Source organism: Carcharodon carcharias, chromosome 13 (genome assembly GCF_017639515.1).
Source record: "Carcharodon carcharias isolate sCarCar2 chromosome 13, sCarCar2.pri, whole genome shotgun sequence".
NCBI lineage: Eukaryota > Metazoa > Chordata > Chondrichthyes > Lamniformes > Lamnidae > Carcharodon > Carcharodon carcharias.
The window spans coordinates 125,403,928-125,431,178 of record NC_054479.1 but is presented as its reverse complement, the minus strand read 5'-3'; the positions used below and the strand labels follow the sequence as shown (position 1 = coordinate 125,431,178).

General features: G+C 41.8%; 1 protein-coding gene across 2 annotated transcripts in view; it reads left to right on the top strand.

The window, feature by feature from the left end:
• Positions 1 to 23,313, top strand: part of LOC121286339 (protein FAM71F1-like) — an 86,294-nt gene extending 62,981 nt beyond the window's left edge. For both annotated transcript variants that reach the window (XM_041203424.1, XM_041203423.1), the window contains exons 3-6: positions 13,972 to 14,141; positions 15,543 to 16,022; positions 20,193 to 20,272; positions 22,963 to 23,313. In XM_041203424.1, coding sequence (XP_041059358.1) covers positions 13,972 to 14,141; positions 15,543 to 16,022; positions 20,193 to 20,272; positions 22,963 to 23,234 — 1,002 coding nt within the window. In that variant the 3' untranslated portion in view covers positions 23,235 to 23,313. The remainder of the gene's footprint in view (positions 1 to 13,971; positions 14,142 to 15,542; positions 16,023 to 20,192; positions 20,273 to 22,962) is intronic.
• The last annotated feature ends 3,938 nt before the right edge of the window (positions 23,314 to 27,251 follow it).

Below are 27,251 nucleotides of genomic sequence, written 5' to 3'. Positions count from 1 at the left end.
AAACTGAGGCACCATCTGTCCTCCGGTGAACATATAATATTCCATTACACTATTTCAAATAAGAACGGGGGGTATTCTCTATATTTATCCCTCAACCAACAGCACTAAAAATATTGGTCATTATCACATGTTGTTTGTGCAACATTGCTTGAATGTTTCCTGTGTTACTACAGTTTAAGAGTATTTCATTGGCTGTAAAGTGCTCTGAGGTCATGCAAGGTGCTATATAAATGCAAGTTCTTTCTTTCTATGTTCATTCTAGATTGCATAATAAAATAGATTGGATTTTCCAATCTGAATATGAGTGGCTGGGAATCTATTGTGCTCATTGCACAGATTCCTGTCACTTTTGGGAAACAGAGCGCCTTCCATTCCAGGCACCCTGGGTCAGCATCTCTCTCTCCATACTGCCACATCAAGCACTCATCGCTCTAACTCCTCTGTCCAATCAAACAGCCTGGGTTAGACTCAGGGTAAAGCTCCAACTTTGCTGTCCTGTCAAACACTCCCAAGGCAGGTACAGCATGAGTTTGGTGTAAAGCTCCTTTCTCACTGTCCCATTAAACACTTTCAGGGAAATTACAATACGGTTAGATACAAAATAAAGCTCCTTTCAGACTGTGCCATCAAACACTCCTGGGACAGGTATAGCACAGGTTTGGTGCAGAGTAAAGCTTCAACCACAATCCATCAAACACTTCCAAGTCAGGGACATGGATTTTCAAAAATCATTTGCTAATGTCCCACATTAAAAACTTGTAGCAAAGATAATGGCAGATAGAGGTTTGTGGGATTTGCTTTCAAGGATAATAGATAATTGGAGGGCAGAAAGCAAAGGGCAGAAGTAAAGGGAAGTTTTGTAGAGTGAAAACTAGTGTTCCATAGGGACCTGTTGGGGATTTTTTTCCTTTATTCTTTCATGGAATGCGGGCGTCGCTGGCAAGGGCAGCATTTGTTGCCCATCCCTAATTGCCCTTGAACTGACATTTCAGAGGGCAGTAAGAGTCAACCTCATTGCTGTGGGTCTGGAGTCATATGTAGGCGAGACCAGATAAGAATGTCAGCTTTCCTTCCTTAAAGGACATTAGTGAACCTGATGGGTTTTTTTTATATGACGATCGATGATAGCTTCGTGGTCATTGTTACTGAGATCAGCTTTCACTTCCAGATTTATTAACTGAATTCAAATTCTACCAGCTGCCGTGGTGAGATTTGAACCTTTGTCCCCAGAGCATTAGCCTGGGTCTCTGGATTACTAGTCCAGCGACATTACCACTACATCACCATCTCCCCTCAAAACACCAGGGTGAAAAAGCTAGCTTCAGTTGTTGCTCAATTTTTTGAGCTATCTTGCATTTCCAGGGTAATCTGAGGTGCACTGGGCACTTTTCAGGGGCGAAAGTAATGGCTTTGGGCCTGTTCAGAATTTGCGTGATATACAGCGTGAAATGATATGAACAGGGTTGTCATTATCCTGCAGGATATCTTTGATGTGCCCTTTTTCAGCATCAAAATTTGAGCAACAGCTTTTCATGCTACTACCATGCAGCAGCAACATGAGTGGTATTCACCACTAACAGGATGCTGCCATCAAGCCCAAAACACGTTCTGCCTATCACACAAATGAATAATGTGGTGTATGAATTTCAGTGCCAGGTGATGCTAGGTATGTAGGCCATGTGTCACAAAGTCTGGCGGATCGTGTCAAACAGCATGTCCCTTCTGCTGTTCGCATTGGGCAAGGTACCCAACCAGCCTGTGCTTGCAAAACTCAAAACGCAGTGTCCAACATTAGATGTGATTCCGCGATTGGGCAGCATTTGCTAAATAATCATTAGTGTGCTAAGAATTACGCTGACAACCAGTTTAAGATTGTCAGCTGGACTTACAGTGGTGCATTTGCATGTATTGGAAGCTACATATATTAATACACTGGGCCCTGTTTGCAGACAGGAAGAAGATGTACACACATTGTGCCTGTTTCAGCTAAACAAATTAAGTGACAGCCATTCGCTGGTTCATTTCCCAGGGCAATGTCTTGACCAATCAGACTCAAGCTGCGTGGTTTAAATTTCAAACCATGTTTGGCAGTTAACTGTCAGTCACTATCAACTGGTGTGTTTTTTCCATGGCAACACTTCTACCAATCAGAGCCCAGTTGCCAATCAATCAGCATTGTTTTCTCATACAGTATAAATATGTTGTTTCCCCTGACATTGGTACTTTGTTGTGAATTGTCTTGATGAGTACAAGATGAAAAGTTTTGACAAAAATAGTCTCTTCTTTCAGCAATATATAATTGTTCTGGAATAATATTGAAATCTTCTGATGGGAACATTTTGAGGGTAGGGGAAATTTTGACAAGGATTGTGAATGATTGCAGGTGGGCGTAAATGGACCAGCAGTAAGAACACATAGGTGGCAGATTCCAGTTTTATATAAAACATTGTAAATAAATGATAAAGATTCAAACGGTTATAGGAATCTTGATGTGCAGGGATGGTAGCGTAAGTATACAAGGTCATGAGAAAAGACAAATGAATCTTGGTTTTATATCTACAGGCAGAGAAGGAGGTAATTTTGAACATCTATACAACATTTATAAGGCCACAATAGAATGCTCTGTCAAGTTTGGGAACCCCAAACATGCAAACGATTAGAAAAGCTGCAGGAGCGGGAGGTTCTCTTGGATGTATGCAGGGAAGAAGAATTCCCTCTAAATGGTGCCATTATAGAGTCCACTGATTTCATACGCAGGTTTTTTTAAAGTGTGTTTGAGACAACAGGTAATTTAGATGCTAATATGATGTTGTTACTTGATAGACTTGATAGTAAGTAAAAGAAGCCCTGTTAGCTTGTCTCAGTAATCAATAAATATCCCAAACCCATTGTATTGGAAAGTCTAAGTAGATCTGGCTTTTTCTGGCTGTGAACTTAGAGATAAAACAGAGAGAAATAGGGCAGCAAGGAGAGGAATCTAAGACTGAATGCTGCAAGGTAATTAGGTATGCCTGATATGGAAAATATATTGGGCTGAATTTTACATTGATCGGGTGGGCGTGAAATCACGCAAGATGATATTAGGCAAGCGTCCTGACGCCATTGTGCACTCGCGCAATATTTCGCTCGCCAGGCACATGTAAAAGTTGGAAGCTCACCCGCCGACAATTAAGAGGGCAATTAAGCCCATTAACAGCACAATTGTCTGTTATTTTTCACCACCCATCCAACCTTACGGTTGGTGGATGGGCAAATTGGCCAGGCGGCCTTTACATTTTTCATGAAACCTCATCCAAGGGTGGAATGAGATTTCCATAATGAAACAAAATAAAAGTAAAAATCTGTGGACAGCATTTTATCATCTATATTTTCAGGTGCCTGATCGTGACACTCGGACATTTTTGTTCTGCTTTTTAAAACTTTATTGGAACATTTTCAGGTCTGCAGCTCCCCAAGGTAGCTCTCTGCCTTCAGGGAGCTTTCTCTCAGCACATGCCCACGCCCGCGTTGATCTCATCGTTCACCCTCCTCCTGCCCCCATCCCAGCAGCACTGAGCGTTTCAGCATGCGCTTCACGCTGGTTGACCATTAATTGGCCAGCCAGCATGAAATCGTGGTCAGGGACCGATCGTGGTCCATTTCCTGACCGATTCCAGGCCTGCTGATCATACCTGCCCACTGACCTAAAAGTTCAGGCCATTGTAAATACCAGGAGAAATACAATTGTATAGAGGCACCTAGGAGTGGAACATACTGTACGGAGACAAATCCAACTTTATGGCACTTTCTGTAATTTTCAGTTGAATTGTTTTGTAATGTATTTTTTATAAATTTTATGAATAAAGTATATTTTTCGAGAAAAAAAGCAAAAGGCTGCAAGAAGGTTGTCGTGCAGAAGAAAATAATCAGAACTGGTCACGTTTGTCAGGTAAGATATCCTGCTGATGTGGAGAGGAGCAGTTTGGTCTTTACTTTGTAGTATTGCATGTATGTTCTATTGTTACAGGACTGCCCCAATTCCCCTCCAGGTTAGGCTATTATACAAGTGGCTATTGGGCAGTGTGAGTCAACTCCTACAAATGTAAGATGCTTAGACCAGTTGCAGGAGCGACTGATGCCACTGAAGCAGAGATGATGTCTACAGAAGACCCGAATATGTAAAAGACACACAGTGACATTCAAGACCGATACATATATAGATATTTGCCCTGTACAATCTCAATCTTTTCTTTTCCAAAAAATTAATTTGGCTTTTCTGATTATGCATCCCATTTGCCATTTTACCTCAGTATTTCAAGTGACCACAGCTACGGATCACAATAGCTCTTCTTTTACTCACCAATCTCCCTCTTGAGGATAACACACTCAAGATCACACGATTAGTCTGGAAGAGGAAGGCCATTAGGGGCCTTAGTTCATCCATCCAGAATAGCCCTAAACTTGCCCCACTGTAACATCCAATTGGTTCTTAAATAATTCTAGGTGTGTGTATATATATATATATATATATAAATTTATAATGCACACATGTGAATGGGGAAAACTTTCTCCCCGTCAGGCGGGCCAGTTGCAGTTGGGAGTGGGCGGCACACCGCCATTTTATGTGGGCAGGCCAATTAAGGCTCAGTGCTACCTGTGCGGGCGGGGGGAGGAGGGAGAGTAGGGGCCTGTGCTCTTTCATGTATGCACCCAAAAGAGTGCAAAAATTTCCCTGAGGCACAGAGCTGCTTCAGAAAGATTAAATTGAATGTAAAGCTTCAGAATAGAAGAAGTTAAAATTCATTTACACATGTCCCCTCATGTGACAGCATCATATGAGCTGGGACATGTTTATCAAATGTTAAATAAATATTTATCAATTTAATAAACCCTTCACGTGGATGAAGTTTCATGAAAGATGCAAAGGTTGGACAGGCAGCCCTGTCAAATTGTTTAATTGGTGTGTTAATGGCCTTAACAGGCCTTTGACTGTTTGGCGGGCTTGCAGCCAACTCTGGTCCATGCCTGCTGAATGAAAGATTGGAATGACGTGCGGCGATGTCGGGACGCACGCCCGACATCATCACGCTTCACTTTACACATTGGTGTGCGGGACCCACCCCCTCACGCTGAACAGAAAATGCTGGCCAATATGTATATAAAGCAGAAATATAATCAATACAATTTGCCATGGGACTGATAAACACGGGAGCATTATACCCATTAGCAGAATATGTTACTATAAACACTGATCTTCAATTGCTTTACTGATTGACAAATGAGAAGCTTGTGCATCTCTTTCCATGACTGTTTTGTCTACTGCAGCAGCTAGGATTATTCCCAAGTTGAATTTTTTAACTTGTAACATTTCTGTACGATTAAACTCAGGATTTTTCTCCATAATAAGCTTGAAATCAGGTCAACTACCACACTGAATTAGAGGGTTAATGAGAAGACAAAAGTAGGCTCGTGATAGACAGTCTCAGATATTTCAGGCCACTTCTTTCTCGTATTCTGTGCACCACCTAAAGGACCCAGGTGGGATTTCATTCCATTCACAATAGCTGAGGAATTGGCTGGAACAGACATTTGGGAGCCTCCTCCGGCTCATGCACACATCAAAGGACAAGTAAGAATTGTAAACTTAGTGGGTCAAGCCCATCATCTCATAGATTTAAGGAGAAGCTCTCCCTCTCAGGCATAGCTATGGTAAGAAGCTGCAAATTAGCTAAGCTAGAAAAAGTGAGCTAAGTTCAAAGAATTAGTAAATGGCTATTGTTTTGCACAATGGAGGGCACAGGAAAATTAATTACTCTCACAGAAAAATTCCATTCCATTCACATACTTCATGAAAAAATTAACCTATTGTTGGTCTGAAATTGTGTGCTGGTGTCAACAGAGTGCTTTTCAGCCTGCTTTCTTTGAACAGTAGAGAATGCTCGTGTCTGAACCATTGATAATTTGGCAGCTGGTACATGGAGCAAGGATTCTGTGTTCTAATTTCCAGGCTAAGTTTTTGTTTACTAGACATTTGGGCAATAAAAGATACACTCGATTGTACAGTGGTGAAATAAAAACAGAAAGTGCTGGAAAAATTCAGCAGGTCTGACAGCATCTGTGTAGAGAGAAACAGAATTAATGTTTCGAGTCCGTATATGAGACATAAACTCATGACTTCATACAGCATTTCATGAAGGAATCTCTGTGTTCACAACTGGCTGAGAAGAATGAAGCAAAGGCAAGAAAGGTTTGGCTGGTCTGACCAAAGAGGAGCTGCTGCCACCGGCAAAGAAATTGGACAAACCGGCTCTGCAAAGAGTGAGGACAATTCAGAGCTGAAGTCCCAGTAAAGAGTCTCTTTACTGGAGGGCCTCTCAGGAACTCGCAGTTCCATGTAATTGATGACAGAGGTTGCCTTGGCAACCTCTGCCGTTTTAAGAAGCTTAAGTGCAACACAAGCATCTCTGCTCAAGAGAGAAAAAGATTGTTTTTGGATGATGTACATAGAAACACAGGACAGAATTTTGCCCTTGGTGGGCGGGCGGGCCCCACTGGCTCGGCGGCGGGTGGGCAGCCGATCCCCGCTGCCGAAACGGGGCCTGCCACCATTTTGAATGGGCGGGCCAATTAAGGCCCTCCCAGTGGCCTGTCTGACGGGAAGCACTATGAGCTTCCTGTGTGGGGGGAGGGGGCGGAGGGAATCCCCAACTCTCACAGTACGCTCTTTCGCGCGTGCGCACAAAAGAGCACACTGCTCCCTGAGACTAAGTGCTATCTCAGGGAGATTTGTGACAGGTTAAAAAACTCTAAAAATAGAAAAATAAAAAGTGGATGAGGTTTCATGTTTTATCAAAAGCCCGCTGGGGCTCCTGGCCTGCCCACCAGCCTTAAGGTTGGACGGACAGGGTCTTTAATGATCTTAATTATCCTGTCAATGGCCTCAATTGGCCATTGACAGGTCTGCAGGCAGACAGCGAAATCAGCTGTCCGCCCGTCTTCCTAAAAAATTAAATGGATTGGGATGACGTCAGAGGATCCTCCCGACGTCATCCCGCGTCATTTTTCCGTTGGCGAGCGGGCCCCGCCCCCAAATCACCAATGGGAAAATCCTGGCCATAGAAAATAGGTGCAGGAGTAGGTCGGTTAGCCCTTCAAGCCTGCTCCGCCATTCAATATGATCATGGCTGATCCTCTAGCTCAATGCCGTACTCCCGTGCTCTCCCCATATTCCTTGACACATTTAGAGTCCAGAAATCTATCTATTTCTTTCTTAAACATATTCAGTGACTTGGCCTCCACGGTCTTCTGTGGTAGAGAATTCCATAGGTTCATCGGCCTCTGAGTGAAGAAGTTTCTCCTCATCTCAGTCCTAAATAGTCTACCCCATATCCTGAGACTATGACCCCTTGTTCTAAACCCCTCCAGCCAGAGGAAATATCATCCCTGCATCCTGTCTGCCATCGCTTCAGAATTTTATATGTTTCAATGAGATCTCCTCTCATTCTTCTAAACTTCAGTGAACACAGGCCTAGTCGGCCCAATCTCTCCTCACATGACAATCCTGCCATCCCAGAAACCTGTCTGGTGAACCTTCGCTGCACTGCCTCAATGGCAAGTATATCCTTTCTTAGGTAAGGAGACCAAAACTGCACACAATACTCCAGGTGTGGTCTCACCAAGGCCGCAGTAAGACATCCTTGCTCCTGTACTCAAGTCCTCTCGCAATGAAGGCCAACATAACATTTGCTTTCTTAACTGCTTGCTGCACCTGCATGCTTGCTTTCAGTTATTGGTGTACAAGGACATCCGGGTCCCTTTGCACATCAACATTTCCCAATCTATCACCATTTAAATAATACTCTGCCATTCTGTTTTTCCTACCAAAGTGGATAACTTCACACTTATCCACTTTATACTGCATCTGCCATGTATTTGCCCACTCACTCAACCTGTCTAAATCACCTTGAAGCCTCTTTTTTTTAAATTCATTCACAGGATGTGAGCTTTTCTGGCTGGGCCAGCATTTATTGCCCGTCCATAGTTGCTCTTGAGAAGGTGGTGGTGAGCTGCCCTCTTGAACTGCTGCAGTCCACATGGTGTAGGTACATCCACAGTGCTATTAGGAAGGGAGTTCCAGGATTTTGACCCAGCAACAGTGAAGAAACGGTGATATATTTCCAAGTCAGGATGGTGGGAGACTTGGAGGGGAACTTCCAGATGGTGGTGTCCCCATCTATCTGCTGCCCTTGTCCTTCTATATGGTAGTGGTCGTGGGTTTGGAAAGTGCTGTTGAAGAAGCCTTGATGAATTCCTGCAGTGCATCTTGTAGATGGTACACACTGCTGCTACTGTGCCACAGTGGTTGAGGGTATGAATGTTTGTGGATGTGGTGCCAATCAAGCCTCACCCTCCTCAACATTCACATTCCCACCAAGTTTTGTGTTGTCAGCAAACTTAGAAATATTACACTGCTTCCTCATCCAAATTATTGATATATATTGTGAGCAGCTGGGGTGCAAGTACTGATCCCTACGGTACCCGATTAGTCCAAAAAAGACCCATTTATTCCTACTCTCTGTTTCCTGTCTGCTAACCAATTCTCAATCCATGCTAATATATTACCCCAATCCCATGTGCTTTAACTTTACACATTAACCTCTTATGTAGGACTTTATCAAAAGCTTTCTGAAAATCCAAATACACCACATCCACTGGTTCTCCCTTATCTATTCTGCTAGTTACGTCCTCGAAAAACTCCAGTAGGTTTGTCAAACATGATTTCCCTTTCATAAATCCATGTTGACTTTGTCTAATCCTGTTGATAATTTCTAAGTGTCCTGTTAAACATTCTTTATAATAGACTCGAGCGTTTTCCTTACTACTGATATTAGGCTAGCCAGTCTTAGGCTTGTGGCCATACCTTAGTGATTCTAGGATCATGTATATGACTGAAAGTCAGATTTCTCCAGGCCCAAAGAGTGATGTGTCTGACATCTTTAGCCAGTGGGGTCTCAGCCACGGTTCCTTATCTGAGAGGACCGTATCACTGGCTCTTGTGTCCAATTTGAAGTTGGTAATGCGACAGTTTATTGAGTTGTTTGCATTCCAAAAAGAGAATCCAGGAACCTTGACCTCATCCAAGAAGCATGGTTGGTTCTCTTCCTGGTGTGGTACCTCAATCTCATTAATTGTCTTGGGATCCTCCGCCATTTGGGTGTCTTAGCTTTGCATAGCTTTCTGAAGTGTCCCAGTTGAAACACTGCACTGAGGTTGCTGGCCATTGCTCTCCCCTTTGAGGTCATTTAGCTTCACAGCACTGACCTGGTTGCCCAGCAGCTTGTGGTCTGTTTGGGTATTGCCTTCCTTGGCCTGGACACTCTCTTCCCCTTTGTTGCTTTACCAGCTGGACATTTGGGGTTGCTCTGTACAATGGCTCAGTGCTGTTGGCAGACTTCAGACTGTTTGACTATTTGGAACTTCCTTGGCCTGTAGTATGTCTAAAAGGGCATCATCAGTCACTCCGACAACAATTCTGCCCCTTAGGAGTTCTGACTTAAGGTCACCAGAATCACAGCTTTCAGCCAATCTGTATAATTCAATTATAAAAGAGTCAACCGGTTCTCCAGGCTGTTGAAGACGTTTATTGAGTTTCGCTCTCTCGAAAATTCTGTTGCCTCTTAGATTAAAATACGTATCAAATGATTTTAGAACTTCATCAGATTTAACTGAGGATTTGTTTATCCCTTGCCTTGCAATAATATCATTGGCTATCGGACCTACTGAATAAAGTAGTGTATTCACTTGTTCAGCTCCTCTCTTTTTATCTAATCCCGAAGCTATCAGGTATCTTAAGAATCTTTTCCATCAAAGTCCTCAATTTTGTGTTTGGTCTGGCCCTTGGATCAGTCCAATTGATCTAGTAAGTTGACTTGTTGTCCATAGTTGCTTTGAAGTCCATCGGAGTACAGCTTTAAATGCTGTGCATGTTTTAAAGGTGTCACCACAGTAATCCTTTTTTCAAAGAGTCTTCCCGTGCTTTTCGCATTTTGGCGGGCTCCCGCAGCAATGGCAGTCCCAAACTTTTCAACGGCTTTGTGCAGCGATTTATTCAATCAACTATTCTGGGTCTTTCCTGTGATATCAAAGGATTTTTGAGGCTTTTCTGATCGATTCCTGGCTTTGCATGAGGCTTTTAAATCTTCCGATTCATTTTTGATTGTTTTTCTTACAACAAGCTCAGCCGCCAAGTGGCATGACGTCGACTCTGAACCTGGCCTGGCCATGATGCTTTTGGAAACGGGCTGCTCTGACTTTCTTACAGCACTGAGGCTTTTTAAACCAGTTCTGCCTTAAAACTGAATTTCTTGCTCACACCTGCTAGGTCCTTTGATTTTGCACTCTGTGGGCATTCATAGTGGAAGTCCACGAGATCTTGTGGGGTCCTCAGCTGCACAGTGGAGTTTTTCTTCTGCCTTTCTGCTTCTGGTTCTGCAATAGAGCTTCTTTCAGGCAATCTCCCTCTATGTCTTCACTTCAGGTGCTTTCAATCAGATAAGAATGCTGCTTCCTTAATTTTCCAGCTTTTGAATTTCGGCTCCAGCTTCTCTGCGGTTCTGGGTTTTTCCGTTAGCTGTCACCATGATGTGTGTTCAGTTGGTCTCATGAAGAGGTTCTGGGTCTTGTATGGTTGGGCATTAACTGTTCGTTGATAACACACAGCTATATGCAGTGTATAGCCTAAGCTATGAGCTAAATCCATGCTTTCTCCTACACTGGTCTCTGTCCAGTCCACAACTGACTCTAGTCTCAGGTCATGTGGCTTTTTACATCACACTGTGGATGGTACTATTTTCCAGTCCCACATTAACCCTTGCTCTGTCAGATAGCTTTATACTACACATAAATCCCTTGAGCCAGAGGGAGACACAATTTATATTTATGTTTCTATCAAATACAATTTTTTGTATAAACTCAATGTCCTCCAAAGGATTATACTAATCCAACATGGAAACCATTATAGGCTCAACGGATCTTACATTTCATTTTACACCTTAACTTCCTTAATAAAGCACTGGGGGTTACATTTTATCTGTGAGACAGCACCAGATAATTTACAGACTGCACTATTTTTATGATGCAATAGCAAGTGCCCAGAGTCCACAGCAGCTTCTCCCCATGACATCACAAAGTAGTCTTCCATGATTGATACACAAACAAAAGATGAGAGGGCTTGGCACAGAAAGAATTGCAGAGTGGGTGTTCCAAACAATTGTTATGATCCCATACCAGAGCCCCAAATTTTTGGTACAATCTGGTTAGAGACCAGTAACTTTTTATTTAAAGTAGACAAAATTTGAGATCCAAGATAATTGCTAAGAGAGTAAAGCCACAAGATTCCACCATTTTTGAACAAACAAAATAAACATTACTATTCAAAGTTAGAAAAGTAAAACAAGTTGCAATATCTATTTTATACTCTTAACATTAAGAATTAACATGAGGTAAATGTGAAAAAACAGGTAACCTGTGGTCAAACACACTGCACTGCACAATAAATGGCAGATGCGACCAAGACAGATCCCAAATATTTCTCAGCAAGATTTCCCACCTAGACTGCACTTCAGCACCAACTAACAAACACAACTCCAACTCTTCAGCCACACCGTGCAGAACACCACTGCTCCAAAGGGTTACCTTTTCCCCAACAGCCAGCAACACAGAATTACTGATCTTCTGCTGCCTTTTTAGCTCTCCAGTGTTTTTCTCAAGCCTGCCAACACAGCTCCTCAGAACTAACAGCAGTACTTTAGCTGCACGGAGCTTCTTCTCCTGCTCCTGACTCTCTCTCTGACTAAAACTGATTGACTCTTGAACTGCTCTTCACTGACCCGTGAAGTTATCTGGGTGACCTAGAAAAACATTCCAAGAGGGTCCACTCTTGTTACTAGGCGGGATCAAATGTAACAAGTATGGGAACATTCTGTGCCCTGAATGTTACAGTCTCCGCAGATGCTAGTTTACAAAGCACAGAGGGACAAAATAAAATTGATTTTATGATGCAATCCATTTTTAAATTCACTATTCACCCCTAACAGGAATAGGACATGTTATGCTCTAATTGCACTGTACTTACCTACCTGCCTAGTTGAAACCACCAACTGCACCTGAGTTGTACTGTGGACTGCAAACCAAGGGCAGGAGGGAGTTCTATATGTGCTCATGCTCATTCACAGATGTCTGCTCCTGCTGGTGAATTCTGAATATTTTATGAGCTTTGCTGGAAGCTAAAGCCTAGCAAATGCCCTGAACAATTGAGTTACACTCCACACAGTTAGGAAGAGGAAATTGGAGTAGAGATACTGGTTCTTCCTCCTCTTTGCACTTAACATGCTTTTGCAGGGTTTCCCAAAGTACCACACAACATAAGTATGTGCAAATTAAAGGCTTGGAAAAGACTGACAATAAATCAAGAGTGCCTACAGTCACTGAATTACACAGAATGTGCAGCCTGTGCTGGATGAGTGCTGGGCCATAATTGACCAGATCAGGAAAATTATGGTTACTTCTCCCCTTACAGTTGCCCTGACCTATGTTTCCTGAAACACTGACAGGCTCTGCCCACAACACCAGCATCACTGGAATACCTAATTTGGATGGTTGAGTTGCACCAGTCCCAGTCAGGTGATCTGAAAACCCAGAGTCACTAATAGTGTGGGAGATGTAGGCTGTAATTTACATTCATTTTTTTTAAATCCTCGTCTAGTTGATCTCCCATTGTGTTGCTCATGGACAAAAGTAAAAACAAAAATTAGGTCTCCTATTACTGCCTCTTCCTGTCTTTCACTAAATTTTTCTGTCTCTGTCTTTCTCCCTGCAATGTTCTGTCATGCTTTCTCTCGTTGTTGTTTTTAATTCATCTGTTAACTTGTTACTCTTTTGCTTATCCTTCCTCTTTCTTGTGCTCAAGTATAAAGGCTTCCACAGTTGATACTTCCCTAAACAATATCATGTGACCTTGCTGTGAGCCTGCTAGAATTATGGTGACAATGATCATGAGTGTTGCTGTAAAGATTACACACATATTCATAAACGCTACTTTTCCTGATCTAATTTCTGATGTTTTTTTAATGTGTAATAATATCATCCCCACCTTCAGGCCCTACACTCAACTGTAATGGCAATGCAGCTCAACATTCTGCTTCCTTTATTGATTTCTGCTCTGCAATAACTAGGCTTGGTAAACATGAATTCTATCACTTCCACATCTTTCAGCCACTCCCTTTGCCAGTTCAACACATTCATTCACTAAGTGTGTCCTCCAGTTTTCCTCCAATGTGCAACATCTTGAACTCTTTACACTGAACATTATTTATTGTTATACCTGCTTGCACAATTTTCTAAATCTTTCTTGTGATCCTTGGCTACTTCATCAGACTCAACTATCCTTCCTAAGTTAGTATCATTTGTCAACTTGACCAATTTGTATTGCATTTCAGAAAAGAATTGCATCTATATAGCACCTTTCATTACCTCAGCTCATCCCAAAGCACTTGAAAAGTGTAGTCACTATTACAATGCAGGAAATATAGCAACCAATTTGTGCACAGCTTTCACAACAGCAATATAATAAATTACCAGACATTCTGTTTTACTGTTCTGATGTTGGTTGAATTCAGATAATTTACACAGAATAGGAACAAAATCTTCAGCACTAATCCAGTCATATTATTACATTTATCAAATGTGTCCAGTACAGAACCTAGAATTCCATAAATGTAATTGTTGCAAGTTCTTTATTTCTTCATGAGTGAAGTGATCCCTTTCATGCTGTTTGGCTAACATTTGGTTTACGCTGGTTAGAAGCAGTATTGAGAGTGGCACTTCAGATGTCTCACTCTACCACTGCAAGAAAAGCCAGGGAAAGGAGGGAGGGAGGAAAAGTCCAGACAGGAAGATGGCATTTTGACAATTTAAAATTTGGTTCAAATCCAGGTGACCAGACGAGGAAATCTTGTGGACATCCACAACATCCCAACTCTCCTGACCCTGGGAATAACAGCCTCCGTTCCATTCTTACCCCTCCCAAATATCTTGATCATTGCCAGCAGAGATAGTGAATCCAAAGGAAAAGAGAGAGAAGAAGGATGCATGAAGATAACCAGGTGACAGTAACACAGATGGTATTCCCAAATTAATGAATAGCTCTCTGATAAGTCAATCGGTGAGTGGCGTACTCAGTGCAGAAATGAGCTGTGCAAATTAACAAGGTTAAGGTTCTGATTCTCCAAGGAATAGGGTATTCATTCATAGGATGTGGGCATTGCTGGCAAGGCCAGCATTTGTTGCCCATCCCCAATTGCCCTTGAACTGAGTGGCTTGCTAGGTTAAGAGTCAACCACATTATTATGGGTGTGGAGTCACATGTAGGCCAGACAGGGTAAGGAAGGCAGATTTCCTTCCCTGAAGGACATTAGAGAACCTGATGGGTTTTTATAACTATCGATGATGGCTTCATGGTCACCATTACTGAAACTAGATTTTCAATTCCAGATTTATTAATTCAACCATCCATGTCCCTAGAAAGTTAACTTGTTGATGCAAAGAAACATTAGAACAGGTGTAAGCATTCAGTTTCTGGAGCCTGTTGCACCATTCAATTAGGTCATGGTTGTACTTTACCTTAATCCCATTTACTCACCTTGGTTCTGTAACCCCTAATACCCCTTCCCGTCAAAAATTTATCAATCACAGTTTTCTAAATTTTCAACTGACCTCTAGCCTTGACAGCCATTTGGAGGGGGGTGATAGTTCCAAATTTTTGCTTCACTTTTCAACAGGTTATCTCTCCCATTAAAGCAGAGGAAATGAGGGACACCAAACTGACCTGCATTCTTGGCACACATTTCTCAATCTAATATATAAGGGGAGTAATCCTCTAGCAGCATTACAAGGAAGAACTTGCACCTATCGTTAACCTTGTCCCACAACCTGGGGATGGAGCCATTTAAATAACAGGGACAGCAGCCACATCTGTATGACACAACAGAAGCCCCGGCCCTGCAGAGTCATTGAAATTTTCACATGGCACCAAGCCAGTGGCCTGGAAAGACAGAAGATAAAGTCTCCAAGTTATTTTTTGTTTCTACAAAATGGTGCCTTGCTAATTCATGTGGCTCAGTTCTGCACAGAGTACTGTATCCACCAACTGAGTAAGGAATATAATGGCCACCCTGTAATGGTAATCAATCCCACACAGTTACATTGTTCAGTACTTGGACCTTTACTGTTCTCAGCAGGCATTGTCTGAGCTGATGAGCAGGATGTCTTGGGTAGCCCAAGACACAAGATCTCTAGATACCCCCAGATGCTGCCTATTGCAGCTGAGCTCTTGACTTACCTCAGGGTCTCTCCTACCATTTCCAACCTGGGTGGTGTCCAACACTATGGAATTTTCCCCTTCTGTTAGAATTGGCAAAATATGAATCTATATTAGAAAATGAAGTGAAAAAGTATCAGGAGAAGGATTTTAGAAATAATTCCTTGTTCTTTGTTTTCTTTGAAAGGATGCTTCCCATGAAGCTGGTCAGATTGAGTGTCCATGAAAAGGTCAGTCGATGTTTGAAGCTGGTCCTGGCAAATCGAAGCACTTTCTACCTCCAGCTCCAGGACAAGCACTCCAACCATGTCTTCAAGCTCTGGCAAGAACTTATTCACATCATTTATGCTGGACTCTCTATAACATTCAAAGATACTAATGTCAACCTCCCCCAGGCCTGTGTGTGTGACTCAAGGAGCTCCTCGACCTCAGTCATCAGCTCTGAGAAATTTGCCTATGATGCTCAGAAATCCTGCCGAAACATTCCCATCAAAAGCAATGTCACAGCAAATTCTAAAATAGGATTTTGGAAAAAGAACCAGCTCTTGGTTGGGAAGGAGATTCGTGATGGCTCTGATGATGTTCACAGTACAGAATCTTCAGGAAGCACTCTCAGATCACAGACAAATTACGGAAAGAGCCACATCAAAGTTGTCAGGAAAGACTGGTAAGGAAACCACAGAATAGAATGTTCCAGTTAAAAAAATTAGGCCTTTTACTGGTATTTTTCTCCATGAGCCACTTAGAATCAGACAACAAATTCTTGGCTGATTTCAGATTCACATTCCCTGAAATATAAAGTGGGTTATGGCACCAATTGGATGGGTGAATAATATTGAGATGTGGACTGAGAAAGACTTGATGAAAGCCAGAGAAGAAGCAACACAATGCCAATGGCTCCACTAAGGCCATGGTCATAACGAACGAACAAATAATAGTCACAATTATAGATTCAGGCCTGGTGTAGACACCTTCCTGGATTCAGTGGAGTCAGTCACCCCCTTAAGTGTTCTGAGCATTTTATTATTATGGCACTGCTTTTTATGCATTTGTATGATAGCACTAGCCTGAGGATTATAACAACAGTATCAGATATGGGCTAGATGCTTATGTGTTTTGCACTGCAATCCTTTAAACTCTACAAAGGCAAACTGAGTTTGCACTACATAAGATAACTTAAATTATGAACTGTTTTATTTCATGAAATGTACAGAGAAATCAGTAAAAGAAGTCATTCAGTTTAATTGGTACAACTTAGAGTAGCGTAACAATACAAGCAATACTGTTCCACTTTGGGTTCACTTTAGTTTATAAAGAATAACCCTTATGTGTTCCTCCCTACAAAACTGGGGCAGAACCTCCTTTCTTCAGTGTTGTTTACAGAAATATTTTTATTCTTTCATCATAGATGAGTGTCACTAACAAAACCAGCGTTTGTTGTCCATCTCTAATTGCCCTTGAGAAGGTGATGGTGAGCGCCTTCTTGAACTGTTGCAACCTGGTGTAGGTACATCTGCAGCACTGTTAGATGCCAGTGTCATAGCTGTACTGGAACAGCTTGGCTAGGGGTTTATTTAGTTCTGGAGAAGTATTTTCAGCACTGTAGCAGGGATGTTGTGAGGGTGCATAGTCTTTGTTATGTCCTATGCCTTTAGCTGTTTCTTTGATATCACATAGAGTGAATTGAATTGGATGATTCCCAGCTGTGGTGGGGACCTGAGGAGGAGACTGAAATGGGTCATTCAGTTGGCATTTCTGACTGAAGACAATGAAAATGCTATAGCCTTGTCTTTTGCACTGACATTTTGGGCTCTTCTATCATTGAGGGTAGGGATGTTTGTGGAGCATTCTCTTCTGGTCAGTTGTTTAATTGTCCACCACCATTCGTGACTAGATGTGTAGAGCTTTGATCTAATCTGATGGTTATGGGATTGCTTGTCTCTGTATATAACATGCTGTTTCTGGTGGTTTGGCATACATGAAGGCTTCACCAGGTTGGCACTTCATATGTATGAACATACAAACAAGGAGCAGAACTCGTCCAGTCTGAAGCACAACCTCCCTGCTTTTGTATTCAATTCCCCCCCGCAATAAATGATAACATTCTATTAGCTTTCCTAAATATTTGCTGTACCCACATACTAGCCTTTTGCGATTCATGCACTAAGACACCCAGGTCCCTCGGGATTTCAGAACTCTGTGATCTCTCAACATTTAGATAATATGTTTCTCTTTTGTTCTTCCTGTCAAAATGGACAATTTCACATTTTTCCACATTATACTTCATTTACCAGATCTCTGCCCACTCAATTAAACTATCTATATCTTTTTGTTCTTATGTCCTTCATTTTTAAGTATGCCTGGTGTTGCTCCTGGCATGTTCTTCTGCACTCCTCCTCATTGAAGCAGAATTAATCCTCTGGTTTGATGGTAATGGTAGAGTGAGGAATATACCAAGCTTTGAGGTTACAGATTGTGGGTGAATAAAATTCTGCTGCAACTGCTGTTGACAGCCCATAGTGTCTCATTGATATCAGTTTTGAGTTGCTGATCTGTTCTGAATTTATCCCATTTAGTATGGTGATCCTCAGTGCTTCATAAGGACTGTGTAGTGGTCACTCTTACCAATACTAACATGGACAGATGCATCTGCAACAGGTAGGTTGGTGAGGGCTAGATCAAGCAGGTTTTTCCCTCTTGTTGGTTCTCTCACCACCTTCAGGATTCAGCCAGCTTGGTCAGTAGTGGTGTTACCAAGCGAGTGATGGATGTTGAAGTTCTGCAGTCAGAGTATATTCTGTGCCCTGGCTACCCTAAGTGCTTCTTTGAAGTGGTGTTCAACATGGAGGAATACTGATTCATCATTTGAGGCAGGGAAATAGGTGGTAATCAGCAGGAGGTTCCCATGTTTCCATGTCAGCAGGAGGTTGCCCATGTTTAACATGATGCCAAGAGACTTAATTGGGTCTGAAGTCAATGTTGAGGACTCCAAGGGCCACTCTTTCCCGACTGTATACCACTGTGCCGCCACCTCTGATGAGTCTGCCCTGTTAATGAAATAATGATAGTGGAGTCTGGGGCATTGGCTGTGTGGCATGATTCAGGGAGTATGACTATGTAAGATTGTAGCTTGACTAGTCTGTGCAACAGATCTCCCAATTTTTGCACAAGTCCCCAGATGTTTGTAGGGAGGACCTGGGCAGGGTGTGCCTTTGTCATTTCTGATGCCAGGTGGTCTGTCCATTTTTTTTTTTACTTTTTTTACAGTGGTTTGTTGCAATGGAGTGCCCTGCTGGCCATTTTAGAGGGCAGTTAAAAGTCAAATTGCTATGGGTCTGGTGTCACATGTAGGCTGGACCAGGTAAGATGGCAGAGTTCCTTCCCTAAAGCAGATTGGTGAACCAGATGAGTTTTTACAATAATCCAGTAGTTTCATGGACACCATTACTGAGTCTAGCTTTTTATTCCAGATTCATTTATTAATTGAATTTAATTTTGGAAGCTGCCGTGGTGGGATTTGAACTTGTGTCTCCAGGGCATTAGTCTGAATCCAGTAGCTCTGAAGAAGAGTCATATGGACTCAAAACATTAACTCTGTTTCTCTCTCCACAGATGCTGCCAGATCTGCTGAGTTTTTCCAGTATTTCCTGTTTTTATTACTAATCCAGTAACATTACCAGTACACAACCACTGCCTGATTGCCTGGGCAATGTTCTGTTTCCAAAGGCTAAACTGCTCATCGATGCCTTTATTCAGGTCTTCAAAGTCATTGTCACTTTTTTAAAAAAAACACTTGTCCCTCTCACTCCAATAGAGATCAAAATGCAATGGTGAGAGGTGTTTTTTCTGAATTTCCAGACAAACCAATGGTATTGGAAACAATTGGTCACACCTGTTAAGCTCTCTTTCGTTGGCTTGGTGTACATTTTACCTCATGCCTGTGTGAAACACCTGGGACATTTTTCCACATCAAAATGGCTCTGTAGATAGATGCCAGTTAACTAAGTAATAAATGTTTACACAGTGTTCACAAGTGCATGCTAAAAGGAGTTGGCATGCATAAACAGCTCTGAACTCAGTGCCTCATTCCTCATGGAATGGCAGTCATCTGTATATAAAGCAGGTGATTAAACATACCTAATAGTAAAGAAGAGCTTCTTGTGTTAAATGGGAAAACAAGCAACAAACAGCACAAATTTTAAACTTTAACTTTAACACCTATGTGTTCTATTGTACTATTGTCGTTGACATCTTTTGATGATCTGCTTCTATCACTGCTTGTTTGTCCCTACAACCACACACCACCCCCCCCACCCCCCCACCACCTCTCTATCTCTCCGCCCCCCACACACACACCTTAAACCAGCTTATATTTCAGCTCTTTCCTGGACTCGAACTCAAGTTCTGTCGAAGGGTCATGAGGACTCGAAACGTCAACTCTTTTCTTCTCCGCCGATGCTGCCAGACCTGCTGAGTTTTTCCAGGTAATTCTGTTTTTGTTTTGGATTTCCAGCATCCGCAGTTTTTTTGTTTTTAACAAATTACTTCTAGTCTGACAGTACAAAAGATGCTGCAGATAGCTGCCAGCCTAGCACTGATAAGCATTAGTGTCAATCTGATAGACATTGCAAATGCTGCCAATCTGATTGATGTAAGAAATGGTACCAAACTGATAGACATTACAAATGGTACCAATCTGGCACCGATTGATGGGCACTGCAAGTGACCCATTAGTGTTGATGAGCTTTAATTTCAGAAAGCCTCACTCCAGACAAGTGTTAACAAAGTCTTCCCTAATCAACTTGTGTCAGATGATAATAGAATGTATTTCCATCAGGATGCCTGATACTCAGGAGGTTCAAAGAATACGGACAAGAACCGAACAATTGCTTGATGTGAAAGAAGAGAAAAGCCCAGGTACCAAAGAAGACAGTGTTTACGTCTAAACTTTGCTTTATGATTCTGAGATCTGTAAGGGAAGGATGCTATCTGAACAGTTGTGTGTCTGTGTGTGTGCATAGCTACAAATCAGAAGCATGCTGTTCTGACTTACATACTACTTTCTACTTTAACTCATACTTTCCCAGGGCCTCAACGCCGTGCAACTTTTCACCACCCTCCATTTTCACTTCCTCCCAACAATTTACAGGCTTTTAAAACTATATCCTAATGTATTTTATCTTCTGCCCTACCCTTTTTAACCTCAGTTAAATTTATTTGTCTAAAAGACACTGAATATATATGAGGCTACTTGTTTGAGTTCACATGTGAAAATGATTATACATATGCCCAAGGGGGTGGATGTGAGGGTATATGTGCTTGTGTCCCTTTCTATGCCTCTAATTGTGATTCTACATGTTGTACCACTCCTTCGCTCAGTCATATTCCACCCAGCCATGCCAGTACACTAAGGGTCCTTATAATCCTATTCCCAAATACAGGGTTGTATCTGTGCTTCAATCTGGATTATTTACTGGCTGTTGTGAAGATGAAATGGGATAACTGTTTGTTGCCTAAGCTGCATTGAGTTAGTGGGCATTGTACGTGTGTAGACTATTAAATAACATCATCAGCTTTTCTTCCAATGGCTCTTCAAATACCCAATTAGATACTGAGCCACACAGACTCAGTCCAGTTCACTTAATTAGCCTCAGCAACCCTGGAAGTATGGAATCAATCAGACTTGCTGTTCTTGACTACTATCCATGAGTTCAGCATGTGTATGGGTGAACACCATATCAATTTCTGGCTCTGGTACTATCTACAGTTCAATTGTCTGATTCAAACCCAGGTCCTCAGAGAAGTACCCTAAGTCTCTGGATTACTAGTCCAGTGACAATACCACTACTCCACTGCCTCCCCAGTAAGCCAGCAATGGCCCAGTGTCCAGAGAGGAGAAGAGAATGCTCAGGGTAAAAAGTATTTTTTGTGTGCATATAAGAATATATTAAAATATTACATATAATACAGAATAAATGGTGGTTATGAATCCTCCTGCTAGCCAGCACAAACTCTCTTCCTGTTTTACTGCTACTTTCTGTCACATGGCATGATTTACTGATGATTGTTTATTATAACTGGATGTTGGATCGCTTATCTTGTCACATCACAACCACCATTACCTCTGAAGACTGTCATGCTGACAATCACAGACAATAGAGGCAGGTTAGAGTTTAATTACTGTAACCTTTTTATTGGTTCAAAGTCAATATGGTCAGGTATGTTATTAAAACAGGTTGTATTGTAGTGAGTCATAAGATGTAACATAGACCCAGGGTTCAGGCCACATTCACAAGCACCTCATTGCTTGTTCCTGGGGCTCATGATGCTCATGTTCGTGGCCTCCTTCTGCGCTGTAAAGACTTTATTTATAATTTGTTATGGTTATGTACAAATTATTTTGTGTTAATATTGAGCATTCCATGACCTGATCCAGGCAGCTTAGGTACAAGGTGAAACTTGTACATATCCACATGTTGACAGTGAAAATTCCTGACCCTGTGGTAGCTTCTTTGTCAGATCAGGAATTCCTGTGTTGAGTTTATGTCTAGAATGAATCAACAGTGTTGGGTGGGGCAGGGTGAACAAGGCCAACCAGAACTATCTACATTGTCTATTTATTCCTTTTAGGGATGGCTCAAAGCTTGAATCTATGTTAATCATCCAGTACCTCACCATCATCTTCCCCACCCTGATAATATGATTGCAATTGGAAGCTCATGTTGTTTACTAACACAAACCTAGCATTCTGTGGCAAGGAGCATTAGTCCCCTTCACCAGCAAGCCATCCAAAACTGAAAATTGTCTTAATCGTTAAGTAAAATAAACTAAAAACTATTATATTGTTTTGCATATTATACAAAAACAGATTGTGACTGTAATAAGATGATGAGCACAGGCATGCCAGTTTCTCCGAGTCTTATAGAATTTAGAGCTGTTCTTAACCCCATTCAGAATATCCCAACTGCCAACCTTTTTGACATTATGGGCTCCATAAACGTGTATCTCCACGGCTACATGTAAAGTTTTAATTCACATTCACTATTTATATTAAACTTATTTCCAGAACTAGGCATGTCTGTGATCAAAATATTTGTTAAAGGAGTCGGTGAGTCTGGGAAAAACAATTTTATTCAAAGTATGTCTCCTGTGGGGAAAAAAAGCCATACACTCACAAAAATCCAAAATTTATTAAAATAAAACTTCAGGTTTGGAATTCCTTAGAAGCAGTCCCTATTGGGTCTTTCTCTCCATAAGAATGGTCCATGATGGCAATCAGGATTGGGATGGGATTGGGGGGGGGGGCGTCACTCCATATTTACTGGACCACCTCCATTGAAAGCAATAGGGATACCAAATTAGGCAGGCCAGCAAACCAATTCTACAGGTAGGGTGGGAAACCACCCCATTGACTTGGGTTAATCTGTATTTTTTATATATAAATATATAAACATTAAACTGAGCACATCCCTCCCTAGACTTGCCTTCCCCTGTAATTACGCTAAGCTCTAGACTTAGGGCAGTAATGAGAATGAACAATAAGATCTGAGGCTCTATTATCTGACACTCGTGTGTTTCATGATGACATCAGTTCGTTTTATGTGTAGGAGACGAGTGGGAACAGATTATTGAAAGATGTTCGTGTGACCACTGCAAAACATGTAACCAAGATCTTACGCTACACACCCTGCCCTGTAAACAAAAGAAAGCTGGGACTGGAGAACAAGAGGAGGAAGAGGAAGGAGGAGGAGGAGAAGGAGAGTCTAATGCCTTTGAGGCAGATGAAGATCGTACATACTTCGGACTCTGGGAACGTGACAGACCAACATTGATGCCACTTTCCAGGCTGAGCAGCCTCATTGCTGTTGGCCTCAGATAGTTTTGAATTTATGTTTTTTAGAAGACAAATTCTGTTTGATTTATATTAAAAAAAATCTGTATCTGACATTTTTCACATATATTGTATATTGGTAATTTTTTGCTACCAGCACAGTCAGTAATTTCAGTGCAGGACATTTTTCCCAAGTAATTTCAGATCACTATTATATAGATTAAATATACAAGAAAGCTGCCTCCACCCTGTCCCATCATGCACTCCCAGGATAGAATTATGGGCCAGATGCAGAGTAAAACTCCCTCTACACTGTCCAATCAAACACTCACAGCTCTGAAACAGTATGGGTTCAATATACACTGGAAATTTCCTTAGGAGTTCTCTTTATCTGCCCCTATAACTTCAGTGTAAATCAGTGTTTACCTGGTGTATTTACCGAAGTTCCAGTTGCCTATCGGGAGAAAACCCAAGGAAATTCATGGCAACAGTGAATCAAGCACTTCCAGGACAGGTACAGCACGGGTTAAATGTATAGTAATGCTCCCTCAATATTGTTCCATCAAATATAGCCAAATCAGGTAAAGCATTGGTTAGATACAGTGCAAACCTCCCTTTACACTGTTCCATCAAACATTCCAGGTCAGGTGCAAAACAGATTAGAACCACAGTAAAGCTCCCTCTACATTATCTTACCAAACTCTCCAAGGTCAGGTTGGGAACTGAGTATATGCAAAGGAAAGTTTCCTGTACACTGCCCCATAGTGTGCCTTGATCCTTTTTTGTACCAAGTTCAAAACTGGACAAGAAATGCTAGGGCAAGAGGACAGTTATGGGGATGGATTAAAGTTTGAGTACTGATAAAAATGTAATCAATTACCTTAACCACAAATGCCTTCACAAAGTCATACTTGTGTGAGAAAACTGCATTTCATTTTAAAACAAGGTTCTTTGATGTCTGTTTTACATTTTAGAAATCCAGTACAGACACATGCAAGGTACTGTACATTGGAAAAAGTCACCCTGAGCAAATTTTTTGAACATCCTTAGATATGTAAGTTGTGCTACAGTATTGGAGATTTGTTAATGGAACATATCAGTTAAAGAGAAGAAAGGAATATACCAGGTAATTATAGGCCAGTCAGCCTATCATTAACTTATTGAACTTCTAGAGGCCATAATGCAGGGTAAAGCATAATGCAGTTCCTTGAGGAAATAATGGAGTGTTGATAAAAAAGAATGAGGTAGATGTTGTGTATATGACTTTTCAAAAGATAAAATGTCACGTTTGATTCTTTTTGATAAAATTAATGTGGTTTATTTTCAGATTATACCAAGATGGATATGTAGTTAGTTTTTTTTGAAGACCCAAGGAAATTGTGAAGGGGTATTGATAAGAGGGAGGAATGGGCTAAAGGTGACACATGGATTTCAATGTCAGGAAGTGCACTTTAGTAAAAAAAAGTGTTTTGAATAGTACTCTGAATAGAAGAAGACTAAGTGCTCTGAGAAAGCAAGGGGATTTTGGGTTACAGATTCACAGAACAGGCTGATAAAGCCATCAAAAAAGCTAATGGAAACCTATATTTTATCTTGAGAGGTGTAAAATATAAAAGCCAAGAGATATTGATGAGCTGATATAAAATCTAAATGTGACCTCAGTTAGGGTAGTGGGCAGTATTGGGCCCTGCACTCTGGAAAGGATATTGAGATTCTAATAATGGTATCGTGCAAATTCCTAGGAAACTGCCTAGTAAAAGTAAAAAATATAGAAAGATCCATGGTGCATTCAGCCCACTGTGTCAGCCAGAAAAGAACATGTCAGCCTAATCCCACCTTCCAGCTCTTGGTCCATATCCCTGTAGGTTACAGCACCTCAAGTGCACATCCAAGTCTCTCTTAAATGTGATGAGGGTTTCTACCTCCACCAGCTTCTCAAGCAATGAGTTCCAGACCCTTACCAGCCTCAGATGGGAAAAAATACACTTTAATTCCCCTCTTATCCTTCCACCAATTACTTTAAGTTTATGGCCCCTGGTTTTTTACTTTATTTCTAATGGAAATAGGTCCTTTCTTTCACTGTGTCTAGACCCTTTACATAGAAATATAAAGACAGACATGAAAGGTGGGCTCTTTTTATTAGAATAGCACAGGTTACAGGGTGATATAAAAATGTTTACAATTATGAAAGGTTGGGACAGGGTAGTTAGAAGCAGATTGTATTTAGCTGATGGTCAAGGGAGAACATGGAGCTGTTGATAGAAGGTTGAATGAAATAGATTTAATACTGAAGGCAGAGAGTAATTAGGCGATGGAATTTACTTCCAAGATTAGTGAATGAAGCAAAAACTGCCAATATTCAAGAGTAGGAATTGATAAGTAGTTTAAGGGATGTGGGAACAGACTAGGTATGAATGTGTTTAGGATAGTTGCTATTGGAATAGTAAATGCCTCTCCAGATTTTGACCCAGCAACAGTGAAGGAATGGTTATAGATTTCCAAGTCAGGATGGTGAGTGGCTTGGACAGGAACTTGCAGGTGGTGGTGTTCCCGTCTATCTGCTGCTCTTGTCCTTCTAGGTGGTTGTGGTCATGGGTTTGGAAGGTGCTGTCAAAGGAGCCTTGGTGAATTCTTGCATTGCATCTTGTAGATGGTACACACTGCTGCTATTCTGCGTCAGTGGTGGAGGGAGTGAATGTTTGTGGATGTGGTGCCAATCAAGTGGGCTGCTTTAGTCCTGGATGGTGTCAAGCTTCTTGAGTGTTGTGAGAGCTGCATTCATCCAGGTAAGTGTGGAGTATTCCATCATACTCATGACTTGTCCCTTGTAGATAGTGGACAGGCTTTGGGGAGTCAGGAGGTGAGTTACTAGTTGTGGGGTTCCCAGCCTCTGACTTGTTCTTGTAGCCATAGTATTTATATGTCTAGTCCAGTTGTTTCTGGTCAATGGTAACCCCCAAGATGTTGATAGTGGGGGCTTCTGTGATGGTAATGCCATTGAACATCAAGGGGTGACAGTTGGATTCTCGATTGTTGGTGATAGGCAATGCCTGACACTTGTGTGGCATGAATATTATTTGCCACTTGTCAGCCCAAGCCTGGATATTGTCCAGGTCTTGCTGCATTTGGATATGGGCTGCTTCAGTATCTGAGGAGTCATGAATGGTGCTGAACATTGTGAAACCATCAGCAAACGTCCCCACTTCTGACCTTATGATTGTAGGAAGATCATGGATAAAGCAGCTGAAGATGATTGCGCCGAGGACACTACGCAGACCTAATCTAGTAGCTTTGTCCTTTTAGGACTCGGCCAGCTCAGTCAATAGTGGTGCTACCAAGCCACTCTTGGTGATGGAAATTGAAGTCCCCCAGCCAGAGTACATTTTGTGCCTTTGCCACCTTCAGTGCTTCCTCCAAGTGGTGTTCAACATGGAGGAGCACTAGTTCATCAGCTGAGGAAGAGTAGTACGTGGAAATCAGCAGGAGGTTTTCTTGCCCATGTTTGATCTGATGCCATGAGGATTCATGGGGTTTGGAGTCAATGTTGAAGACTCCCAGGGCAACACCCTCCCAACTGTATACCACTGTGCCTTCACCTCTGCTGGGTCTGTCCTGCCGATGGGACAGGATATTCCCAGGGATGGTGATGGTAGTGTCTGGGACATTGTAAGATATGATTCCGTGAGAATGATTATGTCAGGCTGTTGCTTGACTAGTCTGTAAGACAGCTCTCCTAATTTCGGCAGTAGCCCCCAGATGTTGGTAAGGAAGACCTTGCAAGGGCGACAGGGCTGAGATTACCGTTGTTGTTTCTGGTGCCTAGGTGGTCCTTCCAGTTTCATCCCTTTTTTGTGTCTTTGTAGCGGTCTGATGCAACTGAGTGGCTTGCTAGGCCATTTCAGAGAGCTTGTAAGAGTCAACCACATTGGTGTGGGTCTAGAATCACGTGTAGGCCAGACCAGGTAAGGACGATTCCCTAAAGGACATTAGTAAACCAGATGGATTTTTACAACAATTGACAATGGTATCACAGTCATTATTCAACTTTTAATTCCACATTTTTAT